The sequence below is a fragment of the Erpetoichthys calabaricus genome, chromosome 2, assembly GCF_900747795.2.
Source record: "Erpetoichthys calabaricus chromosome 2, fErpCal1.3, whole genome shotgun sequence".
Lineage (NCBI taxonomy): Eukaryota > Metazoa > Chordata > Cladistia > Polypteriformes > Polypteridae > Erpetoichthys > Erpetoichthys calabaricus.
The window spans coordinates 5,144,705-5,161,822 of record NC_041395.2 but is presented as its reverse complement, the minus strand read 5'-3'; the positions used below and the strand labels follow the sequence as shown (position 1 = coordinate 5,161,822).

The 17,118-nt window shown below is 46.1% G+C and overlaps 1 protein-coding gene across 2 annotated transcripts in view; it reads left to right on the top strand.

The window, feature by feature from the left end:
* The window catches only part of sec23ip (SEC23 interacting protein), a 124,769-nt gene extending 111,143 nt beyond the window's left edge, over window positions 1-13,626 (top strand). For both annotated transcript variants that reach the window (XM_028825607.2, XM_028825606.2), the window contains exon 18: window positions 13,346-13,626. In XM_028825607.2, coding sequence (XP_028681440.1) covers window positions 13,346-13,427 — 82 coding nt within the window. In that variant the 3' untranslated portion in view covers window positions 13,428-13,626. The remainder of the gene's footprint in view (window positions 1-13,345) is intronic.
* The last annotated feature ends 3,492 nt before the right edge of the window (window positions 13,627-17,118 follow it).

Here is a 17,118-nt window from a genome sequence, read left to right as displayed (position 1 = left end):
GAGAGCTCTTTGCTTTTATCCATCATGAGATGATTCTTGTGTGACACCTTGGTAATGATAGGCCATCAATTAGGACTAAAGCAGCTGATATTCATTTACACTGACAAGGGGGGACTATCAGGATTGACCGATCTCAGCTGCTTTCTTGGCTTTTCAGGCTCCTCCTGTCCTTCATGTGTTCTAATTCCCTGTGTTATTCCACTTTATTACACATAAAACTTCATTTATGGACATGTTTGTCTTGATTTCTTTGTATGTTTGGATTACTAGGGTGGTTACCAACATCAGATAGATAGATAGATACTTTATTAATCCCAAGGGGAAATTCACATACTCCAGCAGCAGCATACTGATAAAGAAAATATTAAATTAAAGAGCGATAACAATGCAGGTATACAGACAGACATTCAGACTTTGAATAATCTGGTGAAAACTTTATGTCAATAACACCATTAGAAATGTATTAACTGTGAGAAATGTTGACGCGTTCATGACTTATTTTCCTCGCTGTAATAACGGCACATGTATATATTGACACATAAGTCAGGACACAAGTCTGACTAGACAGACACATATGGCACATAGAAGAGGCTGGCTCTGTACTGGCTACTTAGACTTCAGCTTTATCTTGGAACAGATGGATAGTTTTACTATACCAAGTGTTTAGGATGATTGATAGATGGAACTTTATTTGTCCCCAGGGGGAAATGTGGCTTTTTACAGAAGCTCTTTATATAAATAAATAGATTAATATACTGTATATACACACACACACACACACACACACACCAGAATGTCTAAAAAGGAAGAAACCTTGTGCTATGACAGTCCCAGTCGCAGTGATGTGCTATAGAGACGTATTGCTGTTGGTATAAAGGAGTCCCCGTCACATTTCAACACACATCTGCTGAATGATTTGTTGGCTGAAAGTCCCCAATGTTGTTAGTCACAGAGAGGATGTGCAGTGTTGTCCATAATGGTCACCAGTTTTGTCTTCATTCTCTCCTCCTCTACGAGCTCCAGGGGGTCCAGAGTGTGTCCCATAACAGAGCTTGCCCTTTTAATTACAGTAGAACCTCTGGTCACGAACGTTTCCGAACACGTACAAATCAGGTTACAATCAAATAGTTTGCCAGAATTTTGCAACTGTTCACGACCACACACTCCGGTGGCGAACAAAAACACAGGCGGCCAGTTTCCCTACTCACGATCGTACGCACCAATGATCTCCCATTCTCCGTTTCCCATTTTCTTTTGTTTGCGTATACAGGGCCTAACAAAGCAGCTGATTGGTGCAAAAGGAGTTAGAATGTTAACCAAGCAGAGGCCTCAAGTGCTGTTGCTGGTGTGTTGAACGAGAAGCAACTTGCAGGGGATAGTGTAAGCGAGCCGGTCATATGCGAGAAAGCCAGGAAGATTCATGGCGATTTGCTGAAAGAAAAATCCTTCTTCGAGAGGCGAAGGTGAGGAATTTAAAGCCAGTCGAGGATGGTTTGAAACGTTTCGCAAGAGAAGTGGCATTTAATTTTTTTTCCCCTGTGCTTAAAACTCAAAGTGTTTACAGCGAGCGGTTCGTAATGGTCAAGCGCCAACTCTTACAATGTTAGTTTTCTCTGTTGTTCAATGTTTTTACATTTAGTTTACTATTACACTGTGCATTCTATGGTATAATTAACTATTTTAGTGCTTAATAAAATATATATTTACATACAGTTTGTACGGTCTGGAACAGATTAATTGTATTTACATACAATCTTATGGGGGAAATTACGTTCGGGTCGCGTCCAGAGTTTTGGAACGAATTACAGTCGTGACCAGAGGTGCCACTATATCTTGTTGGCTCTCTTGAAGTGATGTTTACCAGCCCAGCACACCACATTGGCCATCACAGAATTATAGAAGATGTGAAGGATGACACTTCCCACATTAAAGGGGGGGGATAAAGCCTACTCTGCCCTTTCTTCTCTGGCTCCTCTGTGTTCTGAGGCCAGTCCATCCTGTCATTGATGTGGACCCCCTTAAGTACTTGTAGAAGTGCACCACCTCAGATGATGCCCCATGTTGGGTTCAAGGGCATTGGTGTACACTCTTTCTCTTCACTGTGTGCCCCTTTGTCTGTGGTTGGCTGTGCTTTTCCTCACACAGGCCATTTTCTGGGTTGTCTAGAACTTCATTACTCTTTTGTTCCTCCTTGTAGCACAAGAGTTTAGGTGCTGAAGCTTCCTTCTTGAAGTAATCACTGCTTCTCAGACTGGGCTCAGTTACTGGTACACTTTGGCTTGGCAGTGGGGTGTCAACTTTCAGGTCCGCAAAGAGAAGAGTATGTCAGTTGTCAGCTCCCCAGGAAGGGAGCGGCTCATCCGCTTTTTAGTTTTAGAGATTTTCAGTCATTTTGGAGAATGAGAGCAGAGCTCCCATGGAAGGTTCCCTCAGAGAAGTGTGCTTGGGGAGATCCCCTGAGAGTGAGAAGGTGCAACTGGTTTTCAAATGAATGTGAAACCTCTCATGATTGAATTAAAGTCTCTTCCAGTTACAAAATGGATTCCTTCCCATGGGTGTGTTTATTTTGTCCATCACAGTTGTCTTTTGATAAATTATAGCTCTTTGTCTGTAATGTAGTGTCTAGTTGGTCCCTTTTGGCCTGAAAGGGTCTGCAGAGAAAACCAATTTACACCTTTGGTATCCGATGAAGTATTGACTAGTCCTGGGGAGACGAGTTCAGTCCACTTAGTTAGGAGTGTGAGTGAGGGTTTGGTGTGGCTGGAATTCTGCTGTATTAACAGACTTGCTGTGCCACTGAAGCCTAACAGAAGGGACTTACTGTAGAACACGGATGTCAAACTCCGATCCTGGAGGGCCGCAACCGCTGCAGATTTTCATTCTAACCATTCTAACTTCTTCATTAGTGACCAGTTTTTGCTGCTAATTAACTTCTTTTGCTTTAATTTTAATTAACTTGACTCAGGCCCCTTAGTTGTTTCTTTTTCCTTAATTAGCAGCCAAACAATAATGAGACACAAAACAAGCCACCATGAGACCAGTTCACCTGTGCCCATCAGACAATATCTGAAAATAAAGAAAGGTGAAGGTCTCAGTAAGATTGATTTCTCAGGTCACTAAAACATTTTGACGGTGGTCTTAGAAAACACAGAAAATCAACAATTTTAGAAATGTCTGCTGTGGCAGAATGAGAGCAGCAACAAGCCATGGAATTAAATAGCGTGTTTCATGAACAGCAAGAATCAGCTTCTCATTAAGAAATTGGTTGGAGTTTGAAGCCCCAATTTAACTGGTCATCCGTTGGCTCATTTCATGTCTCATTTCTGTTTGGCTCTCATTTAATGAAGAAAAGAATCAATTCAAAGGACTGAATCCTTAAAATCAGGGCTATTTAAATGAAGGGAAAATTGGTCATTGATTAGGAAAAAGGATTAGAATGAAAGCCTACAGCCACTGTGGCCCTCCAGGCTTGGAGTTTGACACCCCTGCTGTAGAACATAAGAAGATAAGAAACTTGACAAACGAGGAGGCCATTCAGTTGATGCCCACTTTGTCCTACTCAGGCCATGCTGCCCATGCTGGATCGAGGACATGGCCACAACAGAGACTAAATAATAAGACCACAAGTCACCTGGTAGCCTGCTATCCGCTTGTGTTATTTTGCCAACACTCACCTTAGTGCTTTGTTATTTATTTTGGCCACATTAATTATAATACTCTAATAAATGTGTGATTTCTTCCTCTCCTGCCTGTCTAGTTGTCTGGGGTTATAGAATGTACAGTTGTGTTTGAAAGTTTGTGAACCCTTTAGAATTTTCTATATTTCTGCATAAATATGACCTAAAACATCATCAGATTTTCACTCAAGTCCTAAAAGTAGATAAAGAGAAACCAGTTAAACAAATGAGACAAAAATATTATAGTTGGTCATTTATTTATTGAGGAAAATGATCGAATATTCCATATTTGTGTGTGGCAAAAAGTATGTGAACCTCTAGGATTAGCAGTTAGTTTGAAGGTGAAATTCGAGTCCAGTGTTTACAATCAATGGGATGACAATCAGATGTGAGTGGGCACCCTGTGTTATTTAAAGATCAGGATCTATCAAAGTCTGCTCTTCACAACACGTTTGTGGAAGTGTATCATGGCACAAACAAAGGAGATTACTGAGGACCTCACAAAAAGGGTTTTTGATGCTCATCAGGCTGGAAAAGGTTACGAAGCCATCTTGAAAGAGTTTGGACTCCACCAATCCACAGTCAGACAGATTGTGTACAAATGGAGGAAATTCAAGACCATCATTACCCTCCCCAGGAGTGGTCGACCAACAAAGATCACTCCAAGAGCAAGGCGTGTAATAGTCGGCGAGGTCACAAAGGACCCCAGTGTAACTTCTAAGCAACTGAAGGCCTCTCTCACATTGGCTAATGTTCATGTTCATGAGTCCACCATCAGGAGAACACTGAACAACAATGGTGTGCATGGCAGGGTTGCAAGGAGAAAGTCACTGCTCTCCAAAAAAAACATAGCTGCTCGTCTGCAGTTTGCTGAAGATCACGTGGACAAACCAGAAGGCTATTGGAAGAATGTTTTGTGGACGGATGAGACCAAAATAGAACTTTTTGGTTTAAATGAAAAGCGTTATGTTTGGAGAAAGAAAAACACTGCATTCCAGCATAAGAACCTTATCATCCCATCTGTGAAACATGGTGGTGGTAGTATCGTGGTTTGGGCCTGTTTTGCTGCATCTGGGCCAGGACGGCTTGCCTTCATTGATGGAACAATGAATTCTGAATTATATCAGAGAATTCTAAAGGAAAATGTCAGGACATCTGTCCATGAACTGAATCTCAAGAGAAGGTGGGTCATGCAGCAAGACAACAACCCTAAGCACACAAGTCGTTCAACCAAAGAATGGTTAAAGAAGAATAAAGTTCATGTTTTGGAATGGCCAAGTCAAAGTCCTGACCTTAATCCAATCGAAATGTTGTGGAAGGACCTGAAGTGAGCAGTTAATGTGAGGAAACCCACCAACATCCCAGAGTTGAAGCTGTTCTGTACGGAGGAATGGGTGAAAATTCAGGACTGATCAACAGTTACCAGGAAGGTTTAATTCAGTTATTTGGGGGTCACAGCAGATACTGAAAGCAAAGCTTCACATACTTTTGCCACTCACAAATATGTAATATTCAATCATTTTTCTCAATAAATAAATGACCAAGTATAATATTTTTGTCTCATTTGTTTAACTGGTTTCTCTTTATCTACTTTTAGGACTTGAGTGAAAATCTGATGATGTTTTAGGTCATATATATGCAGAAATCTAGAAACTTCTAAAGTGTTCACAAACATTCAAGCACAACTATAAGTGCTGAACGCCAACAGCAGTCGGTCCTAACAGAGTGGTAAGAGTATGGGATTTGAGGTCGACGTAATGAAGAGTATAAGGAGAAACAGGGTCACCCTAGGACAACAAAACCACCTCCACACCAAGTCTGTCTCTCACCTCATCGTTAGTCTTCCTCTCCGTGTCACTCCACCGTCCACCTGATCTTACTCTTTTCTGTTCCTATCTGCGTTGCTTCACAAGCCACACGTCACCCCTATCAAGCGTACGACTCCCACAGCTTTCATAAATCAAATGAACATGCAGTTTTAATTCCTCTCTGCATTTATTTTTGTGTTTTATTTTCACTGGGCCCTGTTTTTTTATTACAGTAAATTGTGTGCAGGGCTCCAGTCAGGCTTTGTAAGAATTAAATGTAGGAAAGGTAAAGTTGTAGCTGGCAGCCTGGCACTTCATTTCGCCTGACTGAAGGGTCCTGGTTCAGAAGCCCACTCTGGCTTTAGCGGTGCTCAAATTAGGTGCATTGAACGAGCAATAAGAAGCCTCCATAGTGTGCCCCCCATAAATAACTGGACGGCAGATTGTAAAGTGAGCAGCGGCCCACTGCTGCTAATGCAGGCGACTGCGCCGTAGAGCGTGACTATGGGAGATGAAGTTTTTTTGCTTTTTTTTATGTCTTTTTATGCACAGTCTGCAGCCTTTTCACATCAGCGCCAACATTAAATTGGCTTTGCCCAGGGCCATCACACAAGGGAAAGCCATGCAGAACTCGGAGGGCTGCCTACAGCACCAAGGCATGTTCACTACGAGGAAAACTCATTAAAACTCAGCTGAAACCCCACATTTAAGGGGATAAAACCTGTAGTCTTAAAAATTAAAAGACACTTTTGCATCTTCAGTATATTTACACTCTGCACGCCAGTCTGGCCACACTTGCTAGCCATCTGGAGCCAAGCTTCTCGGTCTCTGAAGGCTTTTAAACAGTTTGTAGTCGGTTAAAAAAAAATAAAATGAAGAAGATAATCAATGGTATCGTTAAAACAAAGAATGAAATTGATATATGTCCAAACGTAACAAATTCCCAACATTTAGTTGTGATTTACACTGCATGTCCCAAAGTCTGGACACCCAGACATCCCAGCCACCAGTGGTCGTTGAACATTTCATTAATATGGAGTTGGCCGTCCCCTTTTGCTGCGTTCACAGCCTCCATTCTTCTTTCCATTTGATTTTAGGTTGTGACTATGAGATTTGCGTTGCCCTTTCAGCCACAAGGGCATTAGTGAGTTTGGAAGAATGTACTTGATGGGGACTGAGCTCAGGCCTCTGTGCAGGCCACTCAAATTCTTCCGCACCATTTCTCTATGGACCTTGCTTTGTCATGTTGCCTTCCCAAAACTGGAAGCTCCCAATCTCTCCAGAATGCCCTTGTCAGATTTCCCTTCATTGAGTTAGGGGTCCCAGCCTATGACAGACAGCTCCAGGACGTTACTCCTCCTCCACCACACTTTTAGAGTTCTCCTGGCACCTCCAAACCCTGATTCAGTCATCTGCCAGCCAGATAGCAAAGTGTACTTCACCATTCCAGTGTGCACTGCTCCAGGGTCCACTCATTGCCTTAATGATCTTAGCACTGCTTTTGGGGGGGCATTGGGCTTTCCATTAGTTTATTCCCAGTTTCTGGTGGGGTGTTCATTAGTCATTTGTTTTGATCTAACCTTGGTGAATGACATTGGTAGCTTCTCTAAGACGAGGCGAAGACTTCATGTTCTTAATGTTTAAGCATGGCCATCTTAACACATGGGTACACTGGGCAGTTGCCCAGGGGTCCCACGAGCATAGGGGCTCCATGCTAATCTATGTATGTTGTGACTTTCTGAGTGGTTGTGTAGGGGGTGGGGGTCCCAGCTTTGCCCCGGAGCCTATAATGCTGTTAAGATGGCCCTGGGTTTAAGTTAGTTAACTCTTGGGTTACAGTCCGTCGTTTTCCTTGTGTTTAATAGTTCATTCTTTTACGGGTTCATCTTTAAGAATTTGTAATTTATATAGTTAAAGATTCTTCTATTTTAACTAAACGTTCCGTGCCCTCAGTTCACTTGACCGTGCTTGCATAGAGAAGTCAATATGGTCGGGTGCCTAATCACAATTTTCCATTTCAGGATTCCAATATGTCACTTTCAGTATAAATGTGTTCCTAGTGAGCGTCTATGCCAGGGTCCCTGATGTTTAGGTTGCCAGCCTCTTTCCTCATACAGCTCACCGCAGTGATGAGTGTGAAGGCTCCTCTGTCCAAGCTCTGAAATGAAATGTGCCTGGGGCCTGGCAGCACTACCCCCTGTAGTTCTGTGCCCCACTTTTCAGACAAGTTGATTTCTCCATTTCAGGATTGTGCTGGTCGCTGGTGAGATTCGCTGATGAGATTCTGTTACGTTTTTCCTGATTCTGTGAATTTGTCACGTTTTTCAGTTACTCATGCTTCAACACCGTTCTCTCAAGAGAGCTTTTATATTTCCCATTGTAGTGGTATTGTGGTGAACAGTCATGGGCAGAGTTGCTGCGCACCTTATAAAGGATAGGAGAAGGGATCAGCAGCAAAAGACTAATGACAAGGACACACACAGTGCCAATCTGAATGATGCCTGTCACCAAGGGAAGTGGGCTCTGTGAACGGCCCAAGTGTGCCAGGTGTACGGCTCCTGAGCACATCAGAAAGAGAACAAAAGGCCACCTGGGTGAAAAGAGAGTCTCGAGATGAGAATGCCCATCTGGGTACAGCTAACTAAAATGTTGGTAATGTAAAGGGACTGATTGAAAATGGGGAGTAGCAAGACAGAGGATTGTTTGCTTTTGCTTTTGGGGGTTTCAGACTGTGTTTTAGTACGTTCTGCAGATTAATACAGGGCCACATCAAAGGCTGTTTGTTCCTGCTCAAGTGGGTCGCCAGAGCGGATTGCCCGCATATTGGGGTAGCTGGCACCAGTGCCCTAGCAGAGTATTTAAGGAGCTATAGAAGCAGAGCTACGCTGCTTCTGGTGTACAAAAAAAGCAGACCAGTGGCCTACACTGATACTGAATCCGAAAAGAAAATGCAATAAAACATTAGAGCTGCTGCGGTGGGTTGGCACCCTGCCCGGGATTGGTTCCTGCCTTGTGCCCTGTGTTGGCTGGGATTGGCTCCTGCAGACCCCCGTGACCCTGTGTTCGAATTCAGAGGGTTGGAAAATGGATGGATGGAAGGACATTAGAGCTGCGTTTTAAAATAATGGTTTTCAATCCCTTCACCTGCACTAGAAGCCATATGTGCACTGTCATCCAAGAGGCCACCAACTTGAACTTGGACATGTGACAACTGCTTGAAAGTGTCAAACCTCACTTCAGTGGTCTGTGCTTCTTGACAAGCAGCTCCAGAAACTGGAGACCTCCACAAGATGGAAGACAAAGGCAAACCAACAGTTTGTGATGCTCTTTACCAAATTGAGGAGAACAGCAACCTGATAACAAAGAACATGAGGTCAAAGTTGGACTCGAGCCGTCGAAAGAGGCCTTGGACATCCGAAAAGAAGACAACATGCCAACAGATCTAAAACAACTATATACTGTATATATAATACAAAAATAGTTTTACAGTTGTTTGTATAGAAAAAGATCTGCTGGTTATGAAGATTACAATCGCTGTATTAACTTTATTAATTCAGAAGAATGGCACAATGCATGTACAGCGGGGAAAATAAGTATTGAACACGTCAACATTTCTCACAGTAAATACACTTCTAATGGGGCTGTTGACATGAAGTTTACACCAGACGTCGGTAACAACGCAAGTAAACCACACAGACAAAGAAATCGAAACAAATAAGTCGATAAATGAAGTTATGTGTAATAAAGTGGAATGACACAGGGAATAAGAACACATGAAGAAAAGAAGGAGCAGAAAGGCCTGAAAAGCCAAGAAGCATCTGACGTCTGTCAATCCTGAGAGCCCCCTGTCAGTGCCAATGAATATCCGCTCCTTTAGTCCTAATTGATGACCTATCATTACCAAGGTGTCACACAAGAAGCATCTCATGATGGGTAAAAGCACAGAGCGCTCTCAAGACCTTCACAAACACACTGATGGCATTGGTGACAGACGTACTTCTAAACTTTTGAATGTTCCAGTGAGCACCATTAATCCACAAGTGGAAAGAACATCATCTCACCATAAAGTGGCCAGCACCAGGGGCTCCTCACCAGATTTCTGACAGAGGAGTCAAAAAAAGAATCAGCAGAGCTAAGGACCACTCGCCAAGAGCTTCACAAAGAGACCTGGAATTAGCAGGTCCAGTAAGTAATGCACTCCACCACCATGGCCTCTATGCATGGTCACCACACAAGACTCCACTGCTGAAGAAAGAGCACACTGAAGCTCATTTAAAGTTGGCTGTGCATCATTTGGACAAACCAAAGAAATACTGGGAGAGTAGAGTCTGGTCAGAGGAGAGCAAAACGTAACTCTTTGGATGTCACTGCACACACCATGTCTGGAGGAGAAATGGCGCTGCACATCATCAGCAGCAGTGAAGCGTGGAGGTGGGAACATCATGGTATGGGGCTGGCAGACTTCATATAATTGATGAATGGAGAAATGTAGCGTGATATTCTTGATAAGAATCTGCTGCCAGCTACCAGGATGCTGAGGATGAGACGAGGGGGGACATTTCAGCAAGACAAGGACCCCAATCATACAGCCAAGGAAACTCTCAGTTGGTTTCAGAGACAGAAAATATAGAAGCTGCTAGAACGGCCCAGTCAATCAACCAACTTGAATCCAATTGAAAATCTATGGAAAGAACTGAAGATCAGAGTTCATAGAGGAGGACCCAGGAACCTTCCAGATTTGAAGAATGGGCCAAAATCCCATCTGAGCGATGCGTGTGACTCGGTTCTCCATACAGGAGGCATCTTGAAGCCGTCATCACCAGCAAAGGCTTTTCTACTGAGTATGAAATACATTTCGGTGAGCGTGTTCAATCCTAATTCCACTTTATTACACATCACTTCATTTATGGACAGATATTCTTTGATTTATTTGTATGTGTGGATTACTTGGGTTGTTACCAACATCTGGTGAATATTTCATGTCAATAGCCCCTTTAGAAATATATTTACTGAGCAAATCGTTGACATGTTTTCCACGCTGTATGTGTAATCTCTCAAGTGCTCTAATTGCCAGCCTCGCATTCTCACAACTGTAAACCTGCTTTTGCCCACCTCTGTGTATAAAATGTCCAGCCATCTGTGCTCAGGTGTAATGTCATCCAGTGTCCACAAGAGGGCTGCAGTGTCCGATCAGCAAAGGCAACAAGGTGCCCCAAGAAAGTGAGATGTCATGGCCGGCACATCCGGTGGACAGACAGATTGAAACAGACGCACTCGCCATTGCACCACTGTGCCCGTTTTATCGAAGGGGTGCTTTGCCAGGCTCGTATACACAGTCATGTGCTGCCCTATGGCGCCTTCTGGTGGTATGTTGGTCACAAAGTGTCCAGATCATTGCAATTAAAGCTCTGTGTGTCTGGGGTGGGCCTCCCATACTCATTCTTTAACCGCCAGTGTGGAGTGGTTCATAATGATACTCGAGTCTCTGTGGCCTTTTTTCGGGGTGCCACACAGCATTTTTGAACTGCCGCTCACTCCTCCTCCATTGCAGCAGTTTGGAAGTGGCGTGTAACTGTGCTTGCTGGTCACGTGTTGGCGCTTCACAGCGTTTGTTACGTCACAGAGAAAACTCGTCGTTTGATTGTTGGCGCTTCACAGTGATCGATCGATCGATTGGTACTTCACAGGGCAAAGCTAGTGCAGTGTAGTGGGACTGAAGAAATGAGCCCTGAAAGGAGGGTATCAGCTGATCTGTTAATCACACCCCCTCATCAATAAAAAAACATTAGAGGGGACAAAATATAAATTAATAAATAAATAACTTCAGCATTCAAAGCCAAGTTAAAGTGACTGAGTGACAGAAAAGGTTAAGTACTCGCCGTCCTCCTCCAAAATCCTGCCAGCTCGGGGACAAATTGGGAGTGAACAGTAGTGTGCTGCTGACCAGAAGTGACAGGGACAACATCACCCAGAGTCACTTACTGGCCAGGGCAGGTGAAGGTCCTCGGGTTACACTTAGAAAGATCAGTGCATACTCCTTAGGGAAAGAATTCTGAATATTTGAAAAGAAACTAAAGGCTAAAACCAAATGTTGTTTTCACTGAAATCCTCCCAATGCCAGGACACCAAACCCTACAAACAGAACTTAATATTCAGCCACAATACATGAATGGCGGCACAATGTGGGCAAGAATGATGATTCAAGAGGGGTCCAGCTGCAGACCCCCGCAGCTCCACTGTACAGCCAATGGGATTGCAGGTTTTTGTCAGCTGGCTTACTTGACTTGAGTCAGATAACTCCGCCCCTAACATTAACATGGTGTCATCACTGACATAAAATATAAAGTGACAGCCTTGGAGGATTCACTCAAGGCCATCCAAAAACTGCAGACCCCTCCAGGATCAGAGTTGAGGACCCCACAATAAGAAAGAGACAGCGGGATAATGGCAAGGCAGAAAGAGGTACATCAGAACAATGAAGCACCAGGGTGACCTCCTCGCCTTTTGGAATCATGGGGGGGGGGGTCTAAAGTAGAACTCTGTGATTGACACGGGGTCCACAATGTCTGATACCTGACAAGTAAGAACATAAGACCTGCAGTCAAACATGCGGGTGCGAGTGTGATGGTGAGGGAAGACTCGGCCTGATCGAAGGAGCCATGGATTGCACACTTCTCTGGAAAATTCTTCAGGTGGATTGTCTGGTCCTCTGTCAGTGACCTGAAGCAGAAACGTCACTGGGGTTGTGCAGACGTCCTGACTTGAACCCTTAGAGATGCTAAAACAATAGTAAAGTGGAGTGGGCTGAAACTCCTCAACGGTGACGTGAAAGATGGACATGAGAGCTTAGCGGAGATTGTTACTGCTGAAGGCGCTGCTCTTCACACTATGAGGACTATGACCTTCTAAATGATTGCTGCATAAATAACGAAAGTCTGTGATTAAAATCCACCGTGCGTTCACTCAGCTTCTCGTTCTCCAATGTTGGATTTTTTTCTGAAAGTCAGAGGCCAATCACCGTGTCAGATACGCTAAAACAAAGGAGATCATGGAGGGGGCAAAGTCTTTCTCACAGCACCGTGTATATGTCTGACCCCACGAGACCAATGACCAGGGTCCTCCCATAGCATGCCATCTGACCATGTGGCGCTCTAAAGTTGCTGAAGTCTTAGGGACACCAGTGGCCACTAGAGGGCAGCAGTGTCCTGGTGGGCCAACACTGACCCCCGATGTGAGCAAAGCAGGCTTTTTAAAGCACATGGTGGTTTGGCGGAGAAGGTCACGTCTTAGAAAGTTCACAGAGGGGCACAGATTGATGCTGATTTTCACAGAAGGATTTCTTGACTCCCCCCCATACCAAAGACCAGAGATGCCTTTGTGTGGTAGACGGTGGACATTTCTCATTAATAATAGATACCAGTGATCTACTTGAGCTTTACTCTCAGTGTGTGCCGCCAGGCACTTGGGGGGCCTTATTGACGTGCTCTTTTGGGGGATGTAAGCAGAACTAGCAGCAGTGCCATTGACGGCTGAGGGTGTGTGGGCAGAGATCACTGATGACACAAGTTTGCCTGAGTGGGCCACAGTGTCAGGACAAGCAGTTGACAGATGTTGTGGTCTTGTGAGGTTTTATTCTGTAGCCTTGAGCCAGAGCGCCAGAAATGGAAAAGCAAAGCAAAGCTGATTGACCGCCGCTGTGTGGCACCAGATGGGGCACCGCTGGCCGCTGTTACTCTCAAAGGAGTTTCAGGTGACGGATGTGCTCCGAATCTCCTACTCCCAGTGGCAGGCTGGCAGAATGTCACCTAGCAGCCAGCTGTGACCCAAAGTCACTCACGCCATCTCTTTTTATCTTCACAGGGAATCGGAAGACACGGCCCTGCTGATTCTGAGACAAACCTATAAGCGGATGGGAGTCGCCCCTGAGCACAACCTGCACTGACCCACGACGGACACCAGGTGGCACCGATGGGTTTTCTATGAACTGCACATTTTTTAGACGTTTTTTGAGCCCTGAAGAGGAGCGCCAGTGAAGGGCAGCTGCAGTCTGCAGTGTGTGTGGGGCGGCTCTGTAGCGCCCCCTTGCTAGGGCAGGGGGGGATTGTAAAGCAAAGACCCATAAAGATTTCATTTGTATGTTCCCAGCCTGTGCTTTGTTCCTGTGAACGGGGGGCACACCCAGCTGTTGGGTTATCTTTGAGCAGCTGTGATGGCTGAAGGTGAGGCAAGAGCTGCTTGAGCCAAGGCTTGTGGTGGTCTCAGTGGCCCACCTTAGTGTTACTTGTGATTAGTAAAAGGTAGCTGTGCAGCCTTTGCCACCTATTGGCCAGTTTCAGCATTAGGGGGCGCTGTCACTTCAGGTGACCCACCTCAGCTTTGTTAAGGAGGATCAGATGGGCTCTCCTTAGTGCAGATGGGCACCCCAAGCCACATGGGCAGATGACTGTGCCAGTAGGGTGTCATGCGAGTTAAATGCTGTGATGGGCAGTCGCTTCATTCTGCACTCCTTGACTTTCAATCTTGTTTTGGGTGCTCACTACTGCCACCTTGCTGCCACTGTCTGTTCAGCTTGAGACACGGGGACTCAGATTTATCACAAACGCGGGGGGCACAGGTGGAGGGTGAATTTCACAAACATGGTGCAAACACCTGCTTGTCTCTGAGAGCCAGAGACTCTAATTTGGGTTTCTAGAGGGTGGGCGTTTAGGGACCTCAGGTCTCCGCCTTTCAAGGAGTTAGGCAGGGAGGTCAAGCCAAATGGCTTCTTTGACTTCCAGATTGTCCTTGGGTTCTACTGAAAGCTCAGAGCAGCAGCAGTAGTAGTGTGGTGGGCCTGCCGCCCTCATGGCTTTCTTAGAATCTCTAGAAGAAGGTCGGACCCCCATCATTGCAGCACCACTAGCACAAAATGCTCCTTTGCCATGCTGGTGTCCTTGCAGAGCAGAGATGAGCTGACGGCGCCTCATGGACGGCTGCCTTTGAGGCTGAGGAAGTTGAAATATGCAAATGAGCTGGAAGATGAATGGACTTGTCTGTTAGTCCGCTGCCCCGGTGGTCTGCCAAGGAAGACGAAGACGATGAGGAGGAGGAGCACAGCGGAGTGACTTGTGATCTTACCTTGTCGTGTCTGAGTGCTCCTGGTGTGGAACTCCTCTCTGGCCAAACCCGGTTGTGAGGCCCCCTTGTGGTGTTCTCCAGGTGTGCCAGATGGGGTGATGATGTCACCCAATTCCCCACACTACCCTTCTCTTTGATGTTTTACTGCATGGAGTGGTGGCCTCTCCACATTTGGCTGAGACCAAGTAGGTGGCAGTTGGCATCACTGTGCTTTGTCACCAGCAGTAGCCTTTGGGTTTTGTGGGTCCCATGTGCCACGCTGACTGTGCTGTAAACCGGTCTCTGTGTGTGCGTGTGCACACGTGCCAGTGTTCAGATGTGGCTGTGATCGTGAAGTGACAGCATGTGCCTTTGGAGTCCACTGCCTCGCTGCCAACTTCCAGAGACAGAAGAGCTACACTCGGCTGGTCTGACTGGAGCCCCTCGCCAATTTTAAGGTGGCCCTCAATCTGTGCCCCTCGAGATGTTTGACAGGGCAGGTGCAGGTGGCACACCCGTGCCATGGCTGTCTCAGAATGGCACATCTCTACTAGAGAGTGAGTGGCGATGCCCCTCCTGCTTGGAGTGAGCCAAGCACAGTGTGGCGAGGGGCTAAAGGTGAGCTTTCATCTGTCTGGACTGGCACCTTCTTTAGCAGGTTATGCCTTTGAAAGATAAATGCCCTCTTAACAGAGGAAACCCAACACCTGGTGTGGCGCGTCATTTGCCCACCCAGTAGATGTGGTCAGGAAGCCCCCAGCTGTGCTTGACGTCACCGATGTTGGGGCTGAGAGTCACACCAGCCAGCTGCTCTCGTTGGTGACTGTCATGCTGTATTTTTTGTTTCCCTCTCTGTCCCCAGTGAGCCTGTCACTTGGTGATACTCGTGAGATGCCAGGGTCCATGGAGAGTCAGAATGCCCAGAAGGCCAAGTGAGCAGCTCAGCCCTAAGATGTGAAGAGTGATGAAACACAGCAGCCATTGTGGTGGTCCTCCTGGACTGGGGTGGTGCTGCATTGTTCCTTTGAAACCTTCAGCAGTGCTGTGCCCATCTACAAACAAGGACAGGGGCATCAAAGAAGGGCTGGCATGCATTTTCTACAATGCTAAACTAGAGAAATGGTGGACCTCAAAGCCTATCGGGGGTTTGACTTCTGATACATCGCGCCAGCAGGTCACATGACCGCACAGTACGCCGTGTCCCTAGTGCCCTAAAACTGGAACGATTGACACTCCAAAGTGTGGTGCCCACCAAGTGTACCCATGTGGTTGCCTCAGCCCCTTGAATTAAGCAGCTTGGCATACCAGAAATCACAAGCGGGCACACTTCCTGTGTAACTCTGGCCTGCCTGGGGTCCAGACATTTGAGCATATAGTGTAGTGTCATGTAATGTAAAGTTTGGGGACCCCTTTGCCACCCAGCTGTCTGTTACCCTCACTCCTCTATACTTTCAGTTTTGATTTGGCCAAAGCTGGGCTTCCTTATGACCAACCCTGGCTCCAGGCCAAAATGGTAAGGGGGGCTTCAGAGGTATTGGGGGGGGGGGGGGGGTGTTTAAAAGTCACTGCACACCCGACATTGGGGTCTGATTCTGTTATACAGGAATGAGGCTGCCAGTGGGGGCACTGTGCCTCGCTTGTGGTGGTCTGCCATTTTGTCTGTTTGCCCCTTGATGTGCCCACAGTATTGCCCCTTACCCCTGATCCAAGCTGGCAGTTTGATAGGCAATGACTTTGTGTAAATCTGCACTGCCCCCCCCCCCTCTCCGATATTTAGCCCCCCACTTGCCACATGGACTGTCTGGCCATTTCCTGCCAGCTTCCTAGAATACAGGAGGTCCACACTGCCCCCTAGTGGCACCTCCTCAGTTGCACTGACGTAACTTTGCACAGTCCCGTGACTCCCGTAGTCTGCCATGTTAAACGCGGTGGCACAACAATAGCAGGGTCACATTGTCTCCTGGCTGCTCCCCCATATTTGGCCCCCACCTGCCACTTGGACTTTATGATGTGTGTGGTCTTTTCCTGCCAGTTTTCTAGAAATGCTGCCCCCTAGTGTCACCCCCTCAGTAACGCTGAACTGACTGTCCCTTTATAGTCCTTGTGTCTCCATTTTACCATCTTCAAGTCATTGTACCCACCAGGATGGTGCCTTCTGTTTGTTTTCTGTTGTTTTGGGTAGCTTTATTATTATTGTTGCCACCATTTTGTAATGGTGTGCCATGAAAGGTTGGTGGTCCTGTAGTTTGTGCAGACAGATGTCTCACTGCCCCTCTCGATGTTTATTGTGAGGGTGCCAAGTGTCTTCCAGTTGCTAACACGTGAGGTTTGTTCTGCCCCTTAGTGTCACCTCATCAGGACAGCAGTGTCACCCTAACTCGCTCACTGTTTCCATGTGATTGGCACTGCCAGTGTGACACATAATGGCACAAGAGGAGGAGGAGCGTCCCATCACCCCTCCCATACTCTGTTCCCTCCAGAAGGCACAACCTCGTGGCCCTGAGGATGCCCTCATCGTTACACTTGGTGGGCATTAA